Source organism: Microcaecilia unicolor, chromosome 3, assembly GCF_901765095.1.
Source record: "Microcaecilia unicolor chromosome 3, aMicUni1.1, whole genome shotgun sequence".
Classification (NCBI taxonomy): Eukaryota; Metazoa; Chordata; class Amphibia; order Gymnophiona; family Siphonopidae; genus Microcaecilia; species Microcaecilia unicolor.
In genome coordinates this window covers 29,151,622-29,173,072 of record NC_044033.1, presented here as the reverse complement: position 1 = coordinate 29,173,072, position 21,451 = coordinate 29,151,622, and the positions used below count along the sequence as shown (strand labels likewise).

Sequence of the window (21,451 nt, the reverse complement as noted above, 5' to 3'; positions counted from 1 at the left end):
TTACATTTGTGACATAGGGAGGTTGACCATAGTTCATGTGGTTAGTTGTAGAATATTTTGAACAGGTAGGTTTTCAAAGCTTTTCTGAACAAGAGTTAGTCAGTGATTCTTCTAATGGCTTTTGGTACTGAATTCCACCATTTGGAACCCAGGTAGCTGAATCTTGCTGTGTAAATTGTTTTGTAGGTTATGGTTTTGCAGTTGAGTAGGTGGAGAAGTAGATAACATCTGGTTTCCGGGTTTGCGTTTCTGGGAGATAGTTCTTCCAGGTCTTGCATACATGTATATTCTGGTGTAATTCCAAATAGTATCTTGAAAATGAGGGTGCTAGTTTTGAAGAATAGTCTCGCATTGATTGGCAGCCAGTGTAGTTTTTTGAGTAGTGGTGTTGCTCTGTCGTATTTTGATTTTTTTTAAATACTAGTTTCGCTGCTGTGTTTTGGATGGTTTGTAGTGATTTTAGGGTGTTTTCTTGACAACCTACATATGCTGCATTGCAGTAGTCTAGGTGGGATAGTATCATTGTTTGTACCATTATTCTGAACTATTGTTTGGGGAAGTAGTCTCTTATCCTTCTTAGTTTCCATAGTGTTTTGAAACATTTTTATGTTACCGCTGATATTTGATTTTCCAATGACAGGTGTTTATCTAAAATAATTCCCAGTATTTTTAGTTGTGTTTTGATTTGGTATGTTTGATTGTTGATTGTGGGGTTATGCGCGTTGGATAGGACCAGGAATTTAGGTTTGTCTCTGTTTAAGTTTAAATGTTGTTGCTCAGTTTTCCATGAGGTCCATACCTGTTATGACTTTGCCCATTATTTCAGTGATGCTGTTGTTGAAAGGTATGCATATTGTTACATTGTCCACGTATATGAATGGGTTCAAGCTCATTGTTTCCAACTTTTTCCCAAGTGGTGCCATCATTATGTTAGTATTGGTGATATTGGTGATCCTTGTGGTATCCCACATTCTGGGGTCCAAGAAGCTGATAATTGCACATCTTTACAATGTTAGATCTGGTTCTTAGGAAGCCACTGAACCATGCCGCGACTGCTCCGCATATTCCCATGTTTTGAGTAGGGTCATAAGTGTTGTGTGGTCTACTACTACTACCACTACTTATCATTTCTATAGCGCTACTAGACGTACACAGCGCTGTACACTTGAACTTGAAGAGACAGTCCCTGCTCAATAGAGCTTACAATCTACTAGGTTAAATGCACTTGACATGTCGAATTGTAGTAGTAGTATATTCTGTCCTCAGCTTATTAGGTTTCTGAACTTCGTTATCAGGGTGGTTAGGACTGTTTCTGTGCTGTGTTGTGGACTGAAGCCTGATTGTGAATTGTGGAGTAGTGAGAATTGTGTCAGGTATTCTGTTAGTTGCTGTGCTACTAAGCCCTCCATCGTTTTGGTTAGTAGTGATATTGAGGCCACTGATCTGTAGTTTGTGATGTCTCTGATTTTGCTGATTGTGTTTTTAGGTATTGGGGTGAGTACCATGTTTCCTTCCTCTGTTGGGAATTGTCCTTTTGTAAACATGCATGTGATGTATTTGGTAAAGCATTCGATGAACCAGTCTGGTGGGTCTTTCATCATACAGTTGGGGGAGTTATCTAGTATGCATCGTGCGCGTCTGTAGTTTGTTAGTAGGGATCTTGTCGTGTCTGGTTTGAGTGTTTTGAAAGAGAACCATATTCTGTCTGCTGTGGTTTGGGCATCTGTTGTTTTGCATTCTTGTAGGAAGTCTACGATGGTTGTCTGTGGTTTTATCATCTCATCTTGTTTTCATTATTTTGTGTTCAAATTATTGTGCAAGTTCATCTGCTGTTGATGGTGTCTCGGTTGATCCTAGGACATCATGGACCTTCAGTAGGTTGTGTCATGGTCTCAGGCTCTAAGCAAACTGTCATGGACTCAGAAACAACGTGAGCTCTTGGGCTGCTGTCGATGAGTGGCAGCAGCAGGCAAAACCCTCCAACCAGGACTGTACTAAACAAGCAAGACTGGAACATCAGGACTGGAACTGAAACTGAAGGCAGGCCAGACTGGAACAACAGGACTGGAGCTGACGCTATTGGCAGGCAGGACTGGAACAACAGGACTGGAGCTGAAGCTGAAGGCAGGCAGGACTGGAACAACAGGACTGGAGCTGAAAGGAGGCAGGACTGGAACAACAGGACTGGAGCTGAAGCTGAAGGCAGGCAGGACTGGAACAACAGGACTGGAGCTGAAGCTGAAAGCAGGCAGACAGGCAGGACTGGAACAAGCTCTAGGCAAGGCAGACTAGGTAAAGTACAAGGTGAGACAGACTAGGCAGAGCTTAAGGCTGGGCAGACTAGGCAGAGCTCAAGACTGGGCCACACGGCCACAAAAACACACAAGAACAAATAGGCAATAACCAAGACAGAAGGGCTAACACCAACACACAGATAAGCTGAAGAACAGGCTGAAGTGCTAAGCCTTGTACACAAACAAACAGAAGAACTCAGGCAGAAGTGCTAACCCTAGCACACAGACATAGTAACATAGTAGATGACGGCAGAAAAAGACCTGCATGGTCCATCCAGTCTGCCCAAGACAAACTCATATGTGTATACCTTACCTTGAATTTGTACCTGTCTTTTTCAGGGCACAGACCATATAAGTCTGCCCAGCAGTATTTTCTGCCTCCCAACCACCAGTCCCGCCTCCCATCACCGGCTCTGGTACAGACCGTATAAGTCCGCCCTCCCCTACCCTCGCCTCCCAACCACCACCCCCTCTTCCCCCCACCTGCTCCGCCACCCAATTTCAGCTAAGACAGACAGAAGAACTCAGCAGAAGGGCTAACCCTAGCCGAGAGACAAACAGAAGAACTAAAGCTGAAGTGCCACATAGGCACACTAACTAGGAAACAGGGCAGAAGTGCTAACAAGCACACCGACAAACCTGGAGACCTTTGACTTTGCAAAGGCCCTGAATGAATCTCCTCAACTTCCTTATAAAGGCCCTCACTGATGATGTCACAACTACAAGACAGAGGCAGGAAACACACTAAACACCAGAGTGAGGCTTGGAACATACAGGAAGTGGAAGTACTACAGGAAAGAGGCTTGAAACACATTGACCAGCAAAATGAGGCTTGGAATGCATAGGAAGTGACAGCAGGGGCAACAATGCAAAGGAAAAGAACCTCTGAAGCTGACCATCGGAAGACAAGGTGAGACTGAAAGTGGAGTCACGGCCACAATCGTGACAGGTTGTTCATGAGTTCAGAGAGGTTTTTCATGTTGCTCTGTTCAGAGTTGGCATGAGCACTAAAGTATTCTGCTTTGGCTTTTTTTATGTCACGTGTATTTTCTTATGGCTTTTCTTCATATGGTTTTGTTTGTGAGTCTTGGTTTTGGCCCATTTTCTTTCTAGTTTCCTGCACAGTTTTTTTCATTTTTAGTAGTTCATCATTAAACCAGGGACATGGTTATTTTTGGTTCCTTGTTTTTGTTTTGAGTGGTGTTATTTTGTATAGTGTGTCTTCATTTATTTCATCCCATTTTTTCATGAAGTGAGTGGGTGATATGTTTCTGTGTTCATTAATCATTGACGTCCAGAAGGTCTGACTGCCCACCTTCCCTCTGGTGGTGAACTTGATTAGTTTCCTTGGTTTTCTGCTCTTGCTGTTTTATTTCCATTATAGTGTAAATGTAAGCTTGCTGTGTCTGACCATGGTACCTCTTCCCATTTGTGGTTTTCTAGTATGTGGTTATTCTTTGTTGTGAATTTGTACGCAAGTATGTCTAGTAGGTGGCCCTTTCTGTGAGTTGAGGTGCCTTGCACTGTTGTGAAGTTCATTAGCGATCTGGTGTTGGTGTCATTTTGTTTTTCTAGGTGCAGGTTGATGTCTCCAAGTATTACGACATTTGATTGATTTGTAAAAATGTTCAATATGAAGTCCATGAAATCGTCTTGTGTATTTGACCAGCTTCCTGGTGGGCAGTAGAAAAGTGTGATACATATTTGTTCAGTTAGTGTTGTGTCTGTGATTCTGCATGTCAGGATTTCAATTGCTGGGGATATGTGCTTGGCGACAGACTCTACTTTAAATGAGGTTTTGTATACTATTGCAACTCCACCTCCCTTCTTTTTCGTTCTGTTGTTTTGTATCCCTTGGGTATAGTTCATTCAGTGCTGGGTCATCTTCAAGGTGTAGCCATGTTTCTATGAGTAATAAACCTAAGTTCTCCATTTCTATCCAATCTCTGAGTACTGTTGTCTTATTTACTGCCATTCTCTTATTTATATATCCTATGAGTATCGGGGTGTATTTTTCAAGTTTGATGCTGGTTTGTTTATTTGCAATTGTCTATGTTGTTTGTCTGTTTTGTTGCAGTGGGCTTCTTGATTATTGTGCTGATTTAGTTTTGTGTTGCTGGTTGTTGGGTTGGCTACTATGTTGTTGCAGGGATTGTGAATGATCTCTTCCAGTTGCTGGTATGGGCGTCGTCTGGCTGTGATACATATAGGGATTTTGTTCCATTCTTGGGTGATGCAGCTGGTATCCCTAGTGTCCATGATGCTATTATGTAGTAGATAACCCATATTCTTAGACTGGCCATTATGCAAGGAGCTTAGGACTAGAGGTGTTTAGGTATAGAGGGGAGGATCTTTGTGTTTTTTTTAATAGCAATTATAGCAACATGATAGTAGGTTCCACATTAGGAGTCACCACCAAGGAAAAGGATTTAAGTGTCATGGAGGGGCATTTTCGATATGACGTCTGTTGGACTTTGGATGTTTTGCGATAAACATCCCAGTTCCGAATAGGAAATCTAGCCATTTTCGACACAGCAAAACATCTATCTTTTTTTTTTCCCAAAAATGGCCACATGCTAGATGGTTCTCTATATAAGTACATGTGTTGCCATGCTGGGATAGACTGAAGGTCCATCAAGCCCAGTATCCTATTTCCAACAGTGGCCAATCCAGGTCAAAAGTACCTGGCAAGATCCCAAAACAGTACAAAATATTTTATGCTGCTTATCCTAGAAATAAGTGGTGGATTTTCCCAAGTTCATTTTGATGACGACTTATGGACTTTTCTTTTAGGAAGCTATCTAACCCTTTTTTAAACTCCGCTAACTGCTTTTACCACATTCTCTGGCAACGAATTCCAGAGTTTAATTACACGTTCAATGAAGAAATATTTTCTCCGATTCATTTTAAATTTACTACTTGTAGCTTCATTGCATGCCTCCTAGTCCTAGTATTTTTGGAAAGAGTAAACAAACGACTTATGTCTACCCATTCCACTCTACTCATTATTTTATATACCTCTATCATATCTCCCCTCAGCCGTCTTTTCTCCAAGCTGAAGAGCCCTAGCCATTTCAGCCTTTCCTCATAGGGAAGTCGTCCCATCCACTTTACCATTTTCGTTGCCCTTCTCTGTACCTTTTCTAATTCCACTATATCTTTTTTGAGATGCGGTGGCCAGAACACACAGTATTCAAGATGCAATTGCACCATGGGGCAAGGCATTATAACATCCTCGTTTTTATTTTCCATTCCTTTCCTAATAATATCTAACATTCTATTTGCTTTCTTTACCACCGCAGCACACTGAGCAGAAAGTTTCAATGTATCGTCAATGATGACTCCAAGATCCTTCTCCTGGTCGGTGATTCCTAATGTGGAAACTTGCATCATGTAGCTATAGTTCGGGTTCCTCTTTCCCGCATGCATCACTTCGCACTTGGTCACATTAAACATCATCTGCCATTTGGATGCCCAGTCTCGTAAGGTCCTCTTGTAATTTTCACTATCCTTTCGTGAGTTAACACCTTTGAATAACTTTGTGTCATCAGCAAATTTAATTACCTCACTCGTTACTCCCATCTCTAGATCATTTATAAATATGTTAAAAAGCAGCTATCCCAGCCAGTGGCGTACCAAGGGGGGGGGGGGCGGTCCGCCCCGGGTGCACGCCGCTGGGGGGGTGCCGCGCGCCTGTTGGCTCTTCGTTTTCATGCTCCCTCTGCCCCAGAACAGGTTACTTTCTGTTCCGGGGCACAGGGAGCATGGAAACGAAGAGCCGACAGGCGCGCGTCACCCCCCCCCCCATCCCCAATGGCGTGCACCGGGGGGGGGGGTTCTTTCGCCAGGGGTTCGCGCTGCACCCGGGGGGTTATTTCGCCGGGGGGGTTGCGCTGCATCGGCAATCCTTCCCGGGTGTCAGCGCCCCTAGGAACGCCACTGGTCCCAGCACAGATCCCTGGGGAACCCCACTATCTACCTTTCTCCATTGAGAATACTGATCGTTTAACCCTACTCTCTGTTTTCTATCTTTTAATCAGTTTTTAATCCACAATAGGACACTACCTCCTATCCCATGAATTTCCAATTTTCTCTGAAGTCTTTCATGAGGTACTTTGTCAAATGCCTTTTGAAAATCCAGATACACAATATCAACTGGCTCACCTTTATCCACATGTTTGTTCACCTCTTCAAAGAAATGTAATAGATTGGTGAAGCAAGATTTCCCTTCACTAAATCCATGTTGGCTTTGTCTACAAAACACTCTACTATTTAATTATAGGGATTTTTTTTTCTTTCACAACCAGAGTCAGTTTTAACACATGGCTAAAGACTCCAGAGCATATGAAAAACCTTTTTTTATTGACAATAAATGTCAATCATCCATACATACCTACATACAATATAATTTTACCTCACTCAAACATTCACATGCTCCAGCCATCCATCCATATTCGTAATAATAGTGCACAACTATATACACCTCTCACAAGATGTTACAGCTCATTATCAATCAATACAATATAGATATACCAATTTGGAACTTATCAGTTTGATCAAAACGTTCATGATCTTCGCTGGTTCTATAAACTGGAACCTGCGTGTGTTCTGTACCAATTGTCCTGTATTTGACTTAATACTGTGTTGCACCATATACGTATATTATAAAGATATTCTTCAGGCCACAATAGTGTTCCCAATTGATGACGAATATCACTGAGAATATCCAAAAACCCCAAATTGGGTTGGCTGAGAACATGCATCCGTGCTTGAAAACTTCAAATCGCCGGTTCCCCGATGCTGATCGGCATTTCGTCTCCTTCCTCAGGAGGAACCAAAGCTGTAACAACATTATTGCACATCACCCACTACATACTCATATTAACTTTAAACTAGTTTTACAAATCAACATTTTAAAGTGTACTTACTAATAATACTATATCAGGCTGCTCGCCTACGTGGTAATCGGCCGGACTTCCGCCTAGGAATCGCACCACCGTCACACACAAATCCCAAAGTTAACATAATCCAGTTAATAAATTCAAAATAAAAAATCCCAAAGTTAACATAATCCAGTTAATAAATTCAAAATAAAAAATCCCAAAGTTAACATAATCCAGTTAATAAATTCAAAATAAAACACTTTTTTCTACCTTTGTTGCCTGGACATTATGCTTGTCCATCATCTTGATCCCAGTTTCTCTTTTTGTCTTTCTTGTCTGTCTTGCTGATTCTTTTTCCAGTGTCTGCTGGCTCTTTTTCTTTTCTCCTCTCTTCTCTCTTGTTTCATTCTCTCACTATAACTCTAGCTAATATATTGATTTTTCCCTTTCAGTTATTTCCTCCCTTTTTTTTTCTTTTCTGCTTCTGTCCACTTTAATTTTATCTTCTCACACCCTCTTCACCTTCTTTTTAATTTTCAGCTACCTATCAATTTTCCATCTCCTCTCAGTCCCTAACTCTCCCATTCCCCATCTCACTCCTTTCTTATCCTCCTATTTTCTTCCAACTACTCCCCATTACCATATCTCTACCTCAGTATTCTTTTCTCACTCACCTTCTTGCCACCCCCTCTTTTGACCTCTTCCACATGGTTCCACCATTTTTCAAAACTTCTCTCCTTCTCTCCACTATTGTAGCCCACCCCAGTCTCATTGCCTGACATCTCCCTGTCCCTATCCCTTTTTCTCCACCCTCTAGCATCTTCTTGTCCCATCTCTCTTCCCTCCTTCCCTCTCACAGGTTCATCTCTCCTCTTCTCTCTCCAACATTACTTATTCTCTTTTCTGTTCTTCTTCCCTTTCCCCTTGATGTGGCATCTCTTTCCTCCCTTCATCCCATTGTTCAGTATCTCTCCCTCCCTCCCTTCCATCCCCAGACCCCCTCCCTCTTTCTTATCCCCATGTCCACCTTCTTTCTCTTTCTTCTAGACTGCCCTCCCATCCAGCATTTCTCTCTCCCTCCCCAGCAACCCCAGTTCCACCATCTCTCCTTTTCTCTTCCCACCTGCCCTCCCATCCAGTACTTCTCTCTCCTTCCCTCTGCACCACCCCCAGTTCCACCATCTCTCCCTTTCTCAACTGCCCTCCCATCCAGTATCTCTACCCCCCCCAACATCTCTCCCTTTCTTTTCCTTCCCTCTATCCCATCATCCACCATATCTCTCCCTCTCCTCTGTTTCCAGGTCCATCATTTCTTCCCCTTCATCTCCCTCCCCATCCCACCCTCAGTCCAGCATTTTCCCCTCTCTTTGAAGCTACTCCCCTCGGGCTACTTCAAAAAAGGGGGCCCCCTCTGGGCCAGCATGTCTTCCCCTTCTCTCCACCCCTGTCTGGCATCTCTCTCATCTTCCCGGTCTAATTTTAAAATGCATTTTGCTTCTCAGGGGATCACTAGCATGGCAGAAATTGGTGCTCTCCCTCTGCTGTGATCCACCCAGGCAGAAACAGGAAGTTGCATCAGAGGCAGGGCAGACCACGGCAGAGGGAAATCAGCTTCTTCACAGCATCTAAAAATTCTCTTAGGTGATTTAGATGGACTCTTCATGCTCTTAGTGATATCCAAGCACAATACACTCCTTCTGATCGTGGTCACAATCAAAGCATCAGATAGGTGGAATTCTATCAGGTGCTAACATCCTAAATGAACTGGTGCATAGATGCCCTTGGGTGGTGGTGGGGGTGACTTGGAGGGTCCTTCAGACTGAGGGTTCTTCAGTTTGGGGGCTTCCGGAGGGGGTTTAGATATGGAGGACCTTCATGTAATTGGGTTGTAATTGGCGAGAAGTGCTCAGGGGCAGCTCATTTTGACTTTCCCTGACCACTTTAAGATGTGGTCTGCAAGCACTGAGTTATGGCTTTGCAGCCCAAAGCTCCTGGAACAGGAACATAATGATACTTGAAATGTTGATCACAATCAGTGTTATTCGTATACCGCGGGAGTGACTAACCTATGGTACTGAACTACCACAGGTTAGTCACTCTCATGGTACTAAATTAAGGTAAGGTAAAAGCCTGACTTTTAGCACAGCTTGATAACTAACCCCCTAAGTATGCATTAAAAATCCATAGCACAGATTTAAATTTTTCCTTTAAAACAAGTGTGAAACAAACTGAAATAACAACACCCTAAAGTAGGGAAAAGAATCCAAATGAACTGAAAACAAACATTAATATTTTTGCCCTGTGCACACCCTTATAGCAGATAATTTATCTCTTAAAATGTGTTAGTATAAAGTCTGCAAGTACAAAAGATATGTCTACTTCTCATCTGATATTTGTCTAGCTGACTAAGCAGAGGTCAACTAGCATGCTATATTTGAAAATGAAATGTATTTGTGCTGTTTTCTATCCTCAAAAGAAACATTTCTGGGCATGCCTCTTTTTAAACCGGCTAATAGCAAATGCTTTATGGAAGCCCTGGATGCTTTTAGCTGGATAGAGGAAAGTAGTTATATATTCAGTCAGGCCAATTTAGCCAGGTACATCACTATCTGCTCATGTCAATGGCTTTACAAATTGCCTTGTACAGCAAAAGTAGTAGCAAACAGATTCAAACTATCCTGCTCATTTGGGCCTTGAACTCAACCAAGATGGGGAACCGGATGCCACAAGCTTTCATTCACAACTTCTTGGGAAATTTCAACTGTACTTTACAGCCCCTCCAAACTCACTTTAGTGTAGTCATTGCAAGGACATCCTCAGCTGGGATCCATGTGATCAAGGGTCGCAAACCCAGCTACTAGGCACCACCATTGCATGATGACAAAAGACACTCTCCAACCAAGGGCTGTGAACTTGGCAATGTGCTTTTAGCCACCAGTGAAAGTGAGGAGAAATGGAAAGTACATGTGAGGTTTTTTTTCATTATTTTCCTGTGTGTAATTTGCACCTGTGGTAAAGCAGATAAAGAACCTGTAGATACTTTTACACTGGTTGTATTTGCCAGCCCCAAATTTTTGATGGGGACTCTGCTTAGAAAGTTTCCTTTGAAAATGAGCTTTGAGGCATATCCATGGATCTGCTTGAGGTATATCCATGGATCTGCTAGCTATCTGTAGGATTTACAAATTGCTCCTAAAATGCAGTTTCATGGTTACCTATAGCACAGAACAATGGTAAAATGCCATTTTTCTGATTTTGCTGGCATAAGTCTGTAGTGCCAGCTAATAAAGATTGTCATTATGATTCTAGGAGACCTCAGCTTGGAAAAGAGACAGCTGAGGGAAGACATGATAGAGGTATATAAAATAATGAGTGGAGTGGAACAGGTGGATGTGAAGCGTCTGTTCACTCTTTCTAAAAATAGTAGGACTAGGGGGCATGCGATGAAACTACAGTGTAGTAAATTTAAAACAAATCGGAGAAAATCTTTCTTCACCCAACGCATAATTAAACTCTGGAATTCGTTGCCAGAGAACGTGGTGAAGGCGGTTAGCTTAGCAGAGTTTAAAAAGGGGTTAGACGGTTTCCTAAAGAACAAGTCCATAAACCACTACTAAATGGACTTGGGAAAAATCCACAATTCCAGGAATAACATGTATAGAATGTTTGTACGTTTGGGCAGCTCGCCAGATGCCCTTGGCCTGGATTGGCCGCTGTCATGGACAGGATGCTGGGCTCGTTGGACCCTTGGTCTTTTCCCAGTGTGGCATTACTTATGTACTTAAAATTCACGCTAAAATGTTTTTATATTCTTGCTAACGTGGCCTAGTATATCCTTTTAATAGATGACAGGTAAAACCAACCAGAATGAATCTGGCATTATCTGTAGGAAATATCTTAAAATACACTGATGCCCCGATTACACAATTCTGAATAAAACACTCACGCATTGGGCAAGAGAATAAATATGAAGTGGGAGATCATCATACCGGCTTACTTCTTAAATTTGCCAGACCAAAGTGACTGTAAAGAAATGCAATGGCTTTCCTTAAACATCAGAGAAATATTTATCTCAAGCCTTGCCATTTCTCCCATATGCGTTTCCCTTTTTACCAAGGGCAAACTCTGGAGTGTATGTAGCAGAGGCACTTAGGCTAGATCAGCTGTATATCTTTCTACTTTATTTTAATTACTTATGTTAGAAACTGTTCTTTTCATGCCCTATGCAGTCCCTCTCTACATCAATTGTTCCACGGCCAGTAGAAAAAGCAGTACGCACAGAAAATCAGTTTTCTATCTGAATAAGGATACTTTTGATGGCCTTTTCATTTCCATCAGTTAACAGAACTTCTTTGACATCTGCAGAAACAGCAACCTGTAAGGGAGAGGGGAAAAAAAAAAAAGCACAGCAAACAATGAGGAAATAGGCTTGTCTCTGTGGCAGTGAAGACAGGAATGACAAGCCTTCAGTATCATGCTACCTCACCTATTTCTCTGTAACAATCTTCAATCTTTTTTCATTTTATGTCTGCATTATTTTAATCATTCAATCAAATCAGTCAATACTTTTATCATTCCATTTGCGGGAGCCTCTATCTTGCTATCATTCTGTTCAGTAATTGCATTGTGACAGCGGATGATGGTATTCTGAGAGGCTTCCATTTGCGGGCTTCTGTTTATCTAGTAGAGCCATCATCCGAGGCTGTCACTCTGCCTTTCAGCCTACTTCTGTCTGACTGCCTGATGCCCTTCATATAACTTTGCATTGCAGGCAGATGGCTTTGTAAGGGTAATTTTTTTGTGAGCTTTGACATGCTCGCACATTGGGCTGTAACCTCGACACATTGTATAAGAGCGACAGGTTTGTCAAATGCCAATCAGTGTAACAATATGCTTTTATTTGTAGAGACATAAAAAACTTGTCTAATGCACTGTGCTGCTACATAATATCTCCTGAATGCATGACTCAGAAACCAGAGAATGGTGAATAACGCTCCTGAATGGCCAATCTAATTCAAAAGAATCTAATTACCGAGAGCTCTGTATCATGTTTGTTGGTGTAATAATGCAGGCAAAACATTAGCAGCTATATCATGGTGCTCCAACTGTGATTTGCCAGGCTATTCCTGTATCTTAGCAAATGGAACTATAATCTGACAAAAAAAAAAAATTATTTCAGCAGTGGCATTGAAAGACAGAACGTACCATGGCCTGGAATGTCACAACAAGAGATATTGACTACAGAGGTAAAATGTTTCTGCTCATCGAGGCAACCATAAAATCAATACGATACGAAAGCAAGTCAGTGTGGAAGGTCTCTCAAGGCACTACGGCTTGACTGCAGCTTATGCTGTTGACAGTTCTCTGACCCAGCAGTTGGAGGCAGTGGAACATTTTCCCCCCCCTTTTGTTCCCCCCTCTGAATGGAACTGGAATTGAGAAAAGACCTACCATGAGCCCAGCCAAGCATGTCATGCCACCTCCTAGCTCACACACAGCAAGGTCCCTGAAGAAAAAAAAAGAAAAAGGAAAATGGCAGAGACCATACAAATTAGGTGAAAACGCTCATGGAGATGTATATATGTTACAAAACCAAAATTGCCATCTGCAGTAAGAACGGAGCCGCTAGGAAGTTGTGGAGACACTACCAGGCTACCTCATGTCGTTTTGCATTTTAAAAATAATTATGAAAAAGAAAAGTCACAAAGCAGGCAAAACAGTAGGGGGTTCCCTCATTAGTGTTTGCTGAAACATTACCACCGCTGAGCCGAAAAATCTGAGAAGGTTCTCTTTTTTTTCCCCCTTGTCAATGGCGCTGTCTTTTACAACTAAACTAGCGAAAAATAATTGTTAGGAAAGGGTAACATTGTTAATCCTACATTCATTCTTCAAAACTAGCTAGCAAAGTGTTTAAAAAAATATATATATATATATATCTATATGGATATATATGTAGATTTAGATAGATAGATATAGAGATATATATATACATACATATATAATTTTGCTTTGGTGTACGATGTAAATTATTGAGCAGATTTTATGTTGGTTCGTACCTTTTGTAGAATTGTAGATGGGAGAGCTCTAAATATGTTTTGTATATATATATATATATATATATATATATATAGGTAAAAAAAATTGTGAGAGGCAAACAACTCGAGCGTGCATAATTTAGAATGTTCAATTAAGTGAATTAAGATTATGCAAAAGTGAGATACTAGCAGAGATTGCAGATAAATAAGTAGCTCCTCCATCATCCAGTATATTATGGTATCGCATTATTTATCAGAAGCGCCTCAGTGGTACATGAGTGTACAGAATGCCTTTATTTCTCTTGACCTTCACAATGAGCAGTAATCAATTGAAGCTCCACTTTTGTTTCCCCCCCCAAATCAAAGTGAAATAAACTGCCTATAGTGGAAATCAAAAGTCTTTGATGTACAGCAAAAGCTTGCTGTGCGATATTAGCACCCGCCGGCAGCTCCTCATTCTTTGTCGAGAGCAACATGTTTTAAAGTTGAACTTTTTAATAAATTTAATATGGAGATTTTAATCATAGCAATCTTTTTACCTTGCAGATACAATAAAACTAATGGATTAGTAAGAGGCTTTTATGTGCAGCTCCATACCTAAACATTTCATTGTGCTTCAGGCAGTAGTAAGCCAGTACCTCTTCAGAAGGCCAAACACCTATAAAACAAAAAACATAAAGGCACTTTATTTACCAACAGTTAACGCTTTTCACTGAAATTTGTTATTCAAATGGAATGCCTTTTTTTTTCGTTGTTGTTGTTGTTCAGAACTGAAGTCAAACTGACTTGTATTTACGATTTGTAAAACATTCTCCAACATGGGTGAGGAAAATGAAAAAAGCCTATTATTACAGCGTTTCTACTACTACTATTACTACTATTTAGCATTTCTATAGCACTACAAGGCGTACGCAGCGCTGCACAAACATAGAAGAAAGACAGTCCCTGCTCAAAGAGCTATGTAATAAAAGTGAGCCAAGTATAGGACAATCAAGCCATTGTGACATCACTGATGAGGTTGGCTCTTATTGGTGGCCTGAGGCATTATGACATCACAATATTAGCTCTGGTTACAAGAGACTACTACTACTACTATTTATCACTTCTATAGCACTACAAGGCGTACGCAGCGCTGCACAAACATAGAAGAAAGACAGTCCCTGCTCAAAGAGCTTACAATCTAATAGACAAAAAATAATAAAGCAAGCAAATCAAAACAATTAATGTGTACAGGAAAGAGGAGAGGAGGGTAGGTGGAGGTGAGTGGATACAAGTGGTTATGAGTCAAAAGCAATGTTAAAGAGGTGGGCTTTCAGGCTAGATTTAAAGGTGGCCAAGGATGGGGCAAGACGTAGGGGCTCAGGAAGTCTATTCCAGGCGTAGGGTGCAGCGAGACAGAAGGCGCGAAGTCTGGAGTTGGCAGTAGTGGAGAAGGGAACAGATAAGAAGGATTTATCCATGGAGCGGAGTGCACGGGAAGGGGTGTAGGGAAGGACGAGTGTGGAGAGATACTGGGGAGCAGCAGAGTGAGTACATTTATAGGTTAGTAGAAGAAGTTTGAACAGGATGCGAAAACGGATAGGGAGCCAGTGAAGGGTCTTGAGGAGAGGGGTAGTATGAGTAAAGCGACCCTGGCGGAAGACGAGATGGGCAGCAGAGTTTTGAACCGACTGGAGAGGGGAGAGGTGACTAAGTGGGAGGCCAGCAAGAAGCAGATTGCAGTAGTCTAAACGAGAGGTGACAAGGGTGTGGATGAGGGTTTTGGTAGAGTGCTCGGAAAGAAAGGGGCGGATTTTACGGATGTTGTAAAGAAAGAAACGACAGGTCTTGGCGGTCTGCTGGATATGAGCAGAGAAGGAGAGAGAAGAGTCAAAGATGACCCCAAGGTTTCGAGCTGAGGAGACAGGGAGAATGAGAGAGCCATCATCTGAAGCAAAACAAGGCTTGAGACAAGAGATTGTCTTAAACAGTTTATTCCTCTCTTTCAGTAACAGGGGGAAAAAAAATAAAGAATAAAGGCCTGCTTTTGGTCAAGCCTCGTCACCTCTTCTAGGCATCGTTAGAACTGAAACTTGCTTGAGCCAAGAGCAATGCCGCGATAGCAGGGAGACCTAAAACTGAGGCACTGGAAGTCTTTATTGCACCTCTTGGATATTTTGTTCCCTATATTCTGGTGCCTGGTATTAAGGTCAGGTGGTGCAGCAAAAATCCTCTGAATAACATAGGGGCCCTTTTACTAAAGCTTAGCATGTGCTAACGGACATTACTGCGCGCTGCTGCCCTATTTTATATCCATGGTCCATGTGGCACAGCGCAGTCTAATGTCCTTCCGCACAAACTACCCTTTAGTAAAAGGGCCCCAAAGGTCGCCTTGTAAAAACGTGTTTCTTAACTAACAGTAGATCCCACTGTTCTGCAGTGCCTCTGAATACCCTGGCTCAAAAGGCAGAATAGGGTAACCTGGCAAACTTAGGGCCCCTTTTACAAAGCGGCGGTAAGCTTACCGCTCGTTAAAAAGGAATTACCACCGGGCTATTGAAGCAGCCTGGCAGTACTTCCCACCCCAGTGTGGTCATCTCTGATGCTACAATATATTTCTGTAGCGCCGCTGGGTACCCGGCGGTAATAAGGTTACTACCAGGGCTCCCATTGAAATGGCCATGCGGTGCTTTACTTGCTGCATGGCCATTTCCTGCAGAAAAGCCAAGACCTACCTTTTACCCACTGCGGTAAAACGGGCCTCGGTGCACGTCAAAAACACGTGCCGACACCAGTGCAGGCCCCCCTTTTGCCGCAGCTTGGTAAAAGGGGCCCTTGAGGAGCCACAGATGTGGTTAAGAGCCAAACTCTGGCTCCCCAAGTGTTGGACCAGCAATACTGCTCCAGCCCCAAGATTCTCAGCAGTAGTATGTTTACATCCTTACAAGCAAAGAGTTCAATGGCACATTAATTAGATATCTGGATGCTTAGGGGGTTAGTTACTAACATGTGTTAATCAGCAAAATCATGCATTATTTTATCGTAATGCATGCTACTTTATGTCACCACAGTCTACATAATCATGAGATGCAAACCATGGAAATGTATGCAAAGTAACTCATTATTGAGGAAATCGAATGATGCAACTTGCATTGAAGTCCACAAGCTGGCATTATTTTTGTCTGCCTGGGTTCATTGGGCCATTAACCCATGGCTTAATGCCCCTGGATACTATCTTAAAGGAACCGGTGCATTTCAGCATCTATATGGTTCCATCTCCCCTGTCAACACCCCCACCCCCAAAGACTCCCAGTAAAGCCCCCTTGATCTCCAAAAACACTCTATGGACCTTTTGCCCCAGGAGAAGTCTCACCACCCTGACCTCCAAAGAAGATTCTCTCATCCTCCCAGATCCTCCAATCCCCCACCAAAGATGATCCCACCACTGCCTCCATTGCCCCCCCCTCCCCCCACATCTACCTCTAGAAATCTTTGGTTGCTTAGGATAATGGAGCAAGAGCAATCCCTAGTCACTCTTGCCCCCTCCAGTATTGGGGTCAAATGGCACCGGTTGAACCCAAGCAGTAGTACCACAGTACTAACACTAGGGTTCAACCAACACCATTTTGAACCTAGTGCTGAAGGAGATTGGAGGTGCCCTGCTACCCTAGACTACCAGGGATTTCCAGAGGTAGGCCGGGGTGGGGGGGCAATGGGGCAGTGGTAGGATCCTCTTTGGTGGAGGTTGACAGGGAGGACTTCTTGGAGTGGGACTTCATAGAGGGAAACAGGGTCTATGGGTTGACTTCAGGCGGTTGGGGTTCTAGGGGGCATCTTCTGATGGGGTTTGTGGATCTTCACTAGGGATGGTCTGCACAGCTTTTAGCAGGCATCAACCCCCTTTAAGAAAGGCTCCCTGGGAGGTTGAATAATGCAGTTTGTGAGGCTGATAGCATTATTCATTTACTGTGGGAGTTACTAACTTGCAGTACTGAGTTACTTGCAGGTTGGTGACTCCCAAAGTAAATTAAGCTGCAGTACAAAATGTGAGATTTTAGCACAGCTTTAGTAACTAGATATCTTTTTAAAACTTATGTATAAAAATACAAGAAGAAACATATAATGTTTCCAAGAAAGAACAATAATCTATCAGATTAGTAATAGATGGGTTATCCCCTCTGTGCCACACCAGACTGAGACAGAAATAGAGGAAACTTAGTACATCTTGGAAACAGACAGCACATCGGAATTTGGCAGCTGCAATATATCTTTAAAATAATTCCTTAGCCATCTCTCTCTCCTCTTCAATCTGTTCAAAATTCTGCTGCACGACTAATATTCCGCCAGGGTCGTTATGCTCATATTAGCCCTCTCCTCAAGTCACTCCACTGGCTTCCTATCCATTTCCGCATACAGTTCAAACTCCTCTTATTGACCTATAAGTGCATTCACTCTGCAGCTCCTCAGTACCTTTCCACTCTCATCTCTCCCTACATTCCTCCCCGGGAACTCCGTTCACTGGGTAAATCTCTCTTATCTGCACCCTTCTCCTCCACTGCTAACTCCAGACTCCGTTCCTTTTATCTTGCTGCACCATATGCCTGGAATAGACTTCTTGAGCCGGTATGTCAAGCTCCATCTCTGGCCGTCTTCAAATCTAAGCTAAAAGCCCACCTTTTTGATGCTGCTTTTACCTCTTAACCTTTATTCACTTTGTTCAGATCCCTTATTTTATCATCCTCACTTTAATATTCCCTTATCTCTTGTTTGTCCTGTTTGTCTGTTCTAATTAGATTGTAAGCTCTGTTGAGCAGGGACTGTCTCTTCATGTTCAAGTGTACAGCGCTGCGTACGTCTAGTAGCGCTATAGAAATGATAAGTAGTAGTAGTAGTCTTTAGGATTCCGGAATCTTGCTATTCTTTGGGTTCCGGAATGTTGCTACCCTTTAGGATTCCGCACAAAATTTTGCTACTCGTTGGGATTCCGGAAACTTGCTACCCTTTGTCCTTATCCCTTATTTGTCCTGTTTGTCTGTCCTAATTAGATTGTAAGCTCTGTCGAGCAGGGACTGTGTCTTCATGTTCAAGTGTACAGCGCTGCGTATGTCTAGTAGCGCTTTAGAAATGATAAGTAGTAGTAGTAGTTAGAAGATGAGTTCTAGAAAAGTTCACAAGTCAAGTTCTTAGCCCTCATAATATTTTCAAGGTTCTCTGTCTATTTTCTAAGCAATTTAACCGACCAGAAATGGCTCCTGGCCGGTTAAATCACTTGTTCAGGGCTAACCACTAATTTTCAGCAACACTTAACCAGTTAGTGCTGTTGAAAATAACCAGTTAGCGCTGAACTGAAAACTGGCTATGTTAGGGGTATTCCGGGGGTGGAGTCGGAACTTGGCCAATTAAATGCAGATATTCAACATTTAACTGGTCAGGTTAACCACTTAAATAAGGCCGCATAAAAGTCAGTCTTATCTTTCTACGGTAACCCATAGCCGGTTAAGTGCTGTTTATCGGACATGGTCCGGCATTGAATTTCGGGGTTTCACACCAGCAGCAGTCAGCAAAACGCTAAGCACTGCTGACTCAATATTGGGCCCAATGAATTAAACTGTTGTAGCTCCAGCTGCCTGCACAGCCAGAACCCGGGTCTCAGTCCTCTTCTAACCGATATTAATCATGTTCCTGAAGTCTACAAGGCGCATCTTGGAAAAACTTGGCAACTTGACCAACCACACCCTGAAGCAAAGTTATTTGGAGTACTGTCACAAAAAGTCTCTTTTAAAGACACCTCACTTGAAATGGCATCTACAGAAGAAACATATATTCCTGATCTATCTATAAAGGCAATTGGTTTAGGAAATGGAAGAAGAGAAAGAGAAATACTTCCAACGGCTTCATTTATCGTTTATTTGAAATTTGCTAACCCGCCTTATCTGGGGGATCAGGTCAAAGAGGCTTACAGGCTAAAATAAACAAAACAATAATTTGATAGGAAAGATAAAAGCACTCATACAAACAGTCATACTTTTAAAAGAAAGTCTTAAATGTCCATAAGCAAAACAAAGGCAAATGTTATGCGATTCTGGGCAGGGAGGCACAGGGACTCACAGAATCTAATTCGCTGTTAAGTTGGCAAAAGCCATATTAAAAATGAGTTTTCATAAGTGATCTAAATTGTTTGTAAGATAATTGTGAATGGGGAGCTACAGGGAGGTTATTTCAAGGTAATGGGGTCAAGAAATAGAAGATGCTATGGTGTGTGGATTCCAACCAGGATGAGGTAGCCCACTGCAAGGAATATAGCCACTCTTTTGATTCCTTTAAAGGGTGGCTAATTGACTGTCCCAGCATGTAAGCGTGGGGGAGGGGGCTGTGGCAAAGCTCTATTGCAATGTGAGCAGTGCTGGATTCATAGATTGGACACCTTGGAACCGAAAGGATTGAATTCTTGGATTCATTGGACTGCTTTGCGGTTTCATGATTGGGCTCTAACGACAGGACTGCCAGCCTTGGCTTGATGTTCCCGAGTTTTGGTTTTGTTTTTGAATTTGCGGGCGTTTGGCGTCTGATGACGTCATGAAGCAGTGACCCGCGCCCTCTAGATGGGTGGAGCTTTAAATAGTAGAGACGCCATTTTTTGCCAGTTAGCTGGCTTCGCAGGATTTTGAATTTGCAGCTCCCAGGGTACAGGAGGACTTTTTGCATTCATGCACCGAACGACTGTGTTCCAGTTTTCGAGCGCTCATTATGTGTTTCTCACTGTTCCAGGTCAGACGGTGGGGACCCTTGAAAAAGCATTAGCAAAACGGGTCCGTCGGGACCTCACTCTTGGAGAATATTCACAGAGCGGCGGAGCACAGACAGAATGAAGATAAGTGGTTTTTGATTATTGTACCACATTGTTAGAAGAGATGAATGAGAGTTGTTGTTTTTTTTTTTGCCTATGATTACTTTTTCACTGTGAGCCAACAGTATTTTCCGGTTAAAGGCAACCGAGTGGAGCCACAGTAGTACGAGGTTTGTTCCTCTCATTCTCAGCACCTAATCAACCTAATCAATTTCCGGAAATCATTAAAAACTTATCTTTTCAACAAGACTTACCTTAACAGTCAATAATAGCAATTCTAACACGTTGCTAGTCACTTGATATTCTGACTGTTCACTTGTTTACTCTACTGATCTCATCCATTCTGCTACACTTATTCAGTATGTAATTAATTGTTCCCTACTCTTTAATGATGCTTGTCATGTTGTAATATTGTAATGATACTTGTCATGTTGTAATATTGTAAGCCACATTGAGCCTGCAAATGGGTGGGAAAATGTGGGATACAAATGCAATAAATAAATAAATATGCATAGACGCAGTGGTTATAAGTGTGCATAAGAGATTCACATAGTGTTTTAACTCCTTTCTGTAAAGCCTTGAAGTTCAAGGTAGTAAATTTAAATTGAACATAGTATGTCACAAGTAGCTAATGAAGATGATATAATAAAGGATTAATATGGTCCCATCTTTTAGCCTTGCATAAAAGGTGGGCTGCTGTGTTTTGCAAAGTTTGCACATTAGTTGTAGCTCCATCCTTAACCAAGTCCTTAAATGGAATGTTTTCTAGAGGAGATGGAGGAGACCTCTTAATGGGGCTCAATGACACACTCAAAACTGAGGATGAGTGGGAAGAGGAACCAGCCAATGGGCTGTCATTTATTGAAACCACTCCAGACACCAACACAGCCCTCACCTCAGTATTCCATTTTCCCATCTTACAGCACGAAGCTCAACGGTTCTCGGTGTCCCTGAAGTGGCACCAAAGGGGAACCAAAGGGATGCAATCCCTTTTTGGTCTTGTGGCCTTGGCCGCATCGCAGAGATGGTGCTTAAATCACTGTAGCAGGCCTGATGATGTCAGTGTCAGGGGAAGGTCTTCCACGTCTGGGCTATGCTTTCCTCTCTCTCTCCCGGTGCTCCCCTATAGACCACACTACCAGAACCTCACCCAGATTTAAGTAGAAGATATTTCTCAGTTTTCCAGGATGCTGCTCAAAACACTCCAGTGGGCCGGATGATATCAGTGTCGGGGGTGGGTATTCTGCATTCTGACTATGCTCCAGTCTTTTTATCCCGGCACTCATGCCATCCAGACTCAAGTAGAAGGTTTTCCTCCAACTAACCCTTTAACTGGTTAAATTGGGACTGCTGAATATAGATGATTAACATTAACCAATTAATTTAGATATACTTGTTCAGTTAGACTTAAGG

The 21,451-nt window shown here is 42.4% G+C and overlaps 1 protein-coding gene across 1 annotated transcript in view; it reads right to left on the bottom strand.

The window, feature by feature from the left end:
• Positions 1-21,451, bottom strand: part of CAMKMT (calmodulin-lysine N-methyltransferase) — a 577,957-nt gene that overhangs the window by 119,297 nt on the left and 437,209 nt on the right. The window contains exons 4-6 of the mRNA XM_030195805.1: positions 13,810-13,870; positions 12,629-12,683; positions 11,489-11,552 (exon numbers count right to left, since the gene is read on the bottom strand). Of these exons, the coding sequence (XP_030051665.1) occupies positions 11,489-11,552; positions 12,629-12,683; positions 13,810-13,870 (180 nt within the window). The remainder of the gene's footprint in view (positions 1-11,488; positions 11,553-12,628; positions 12,684-13,809; positions 13,871-21,451) is intronic.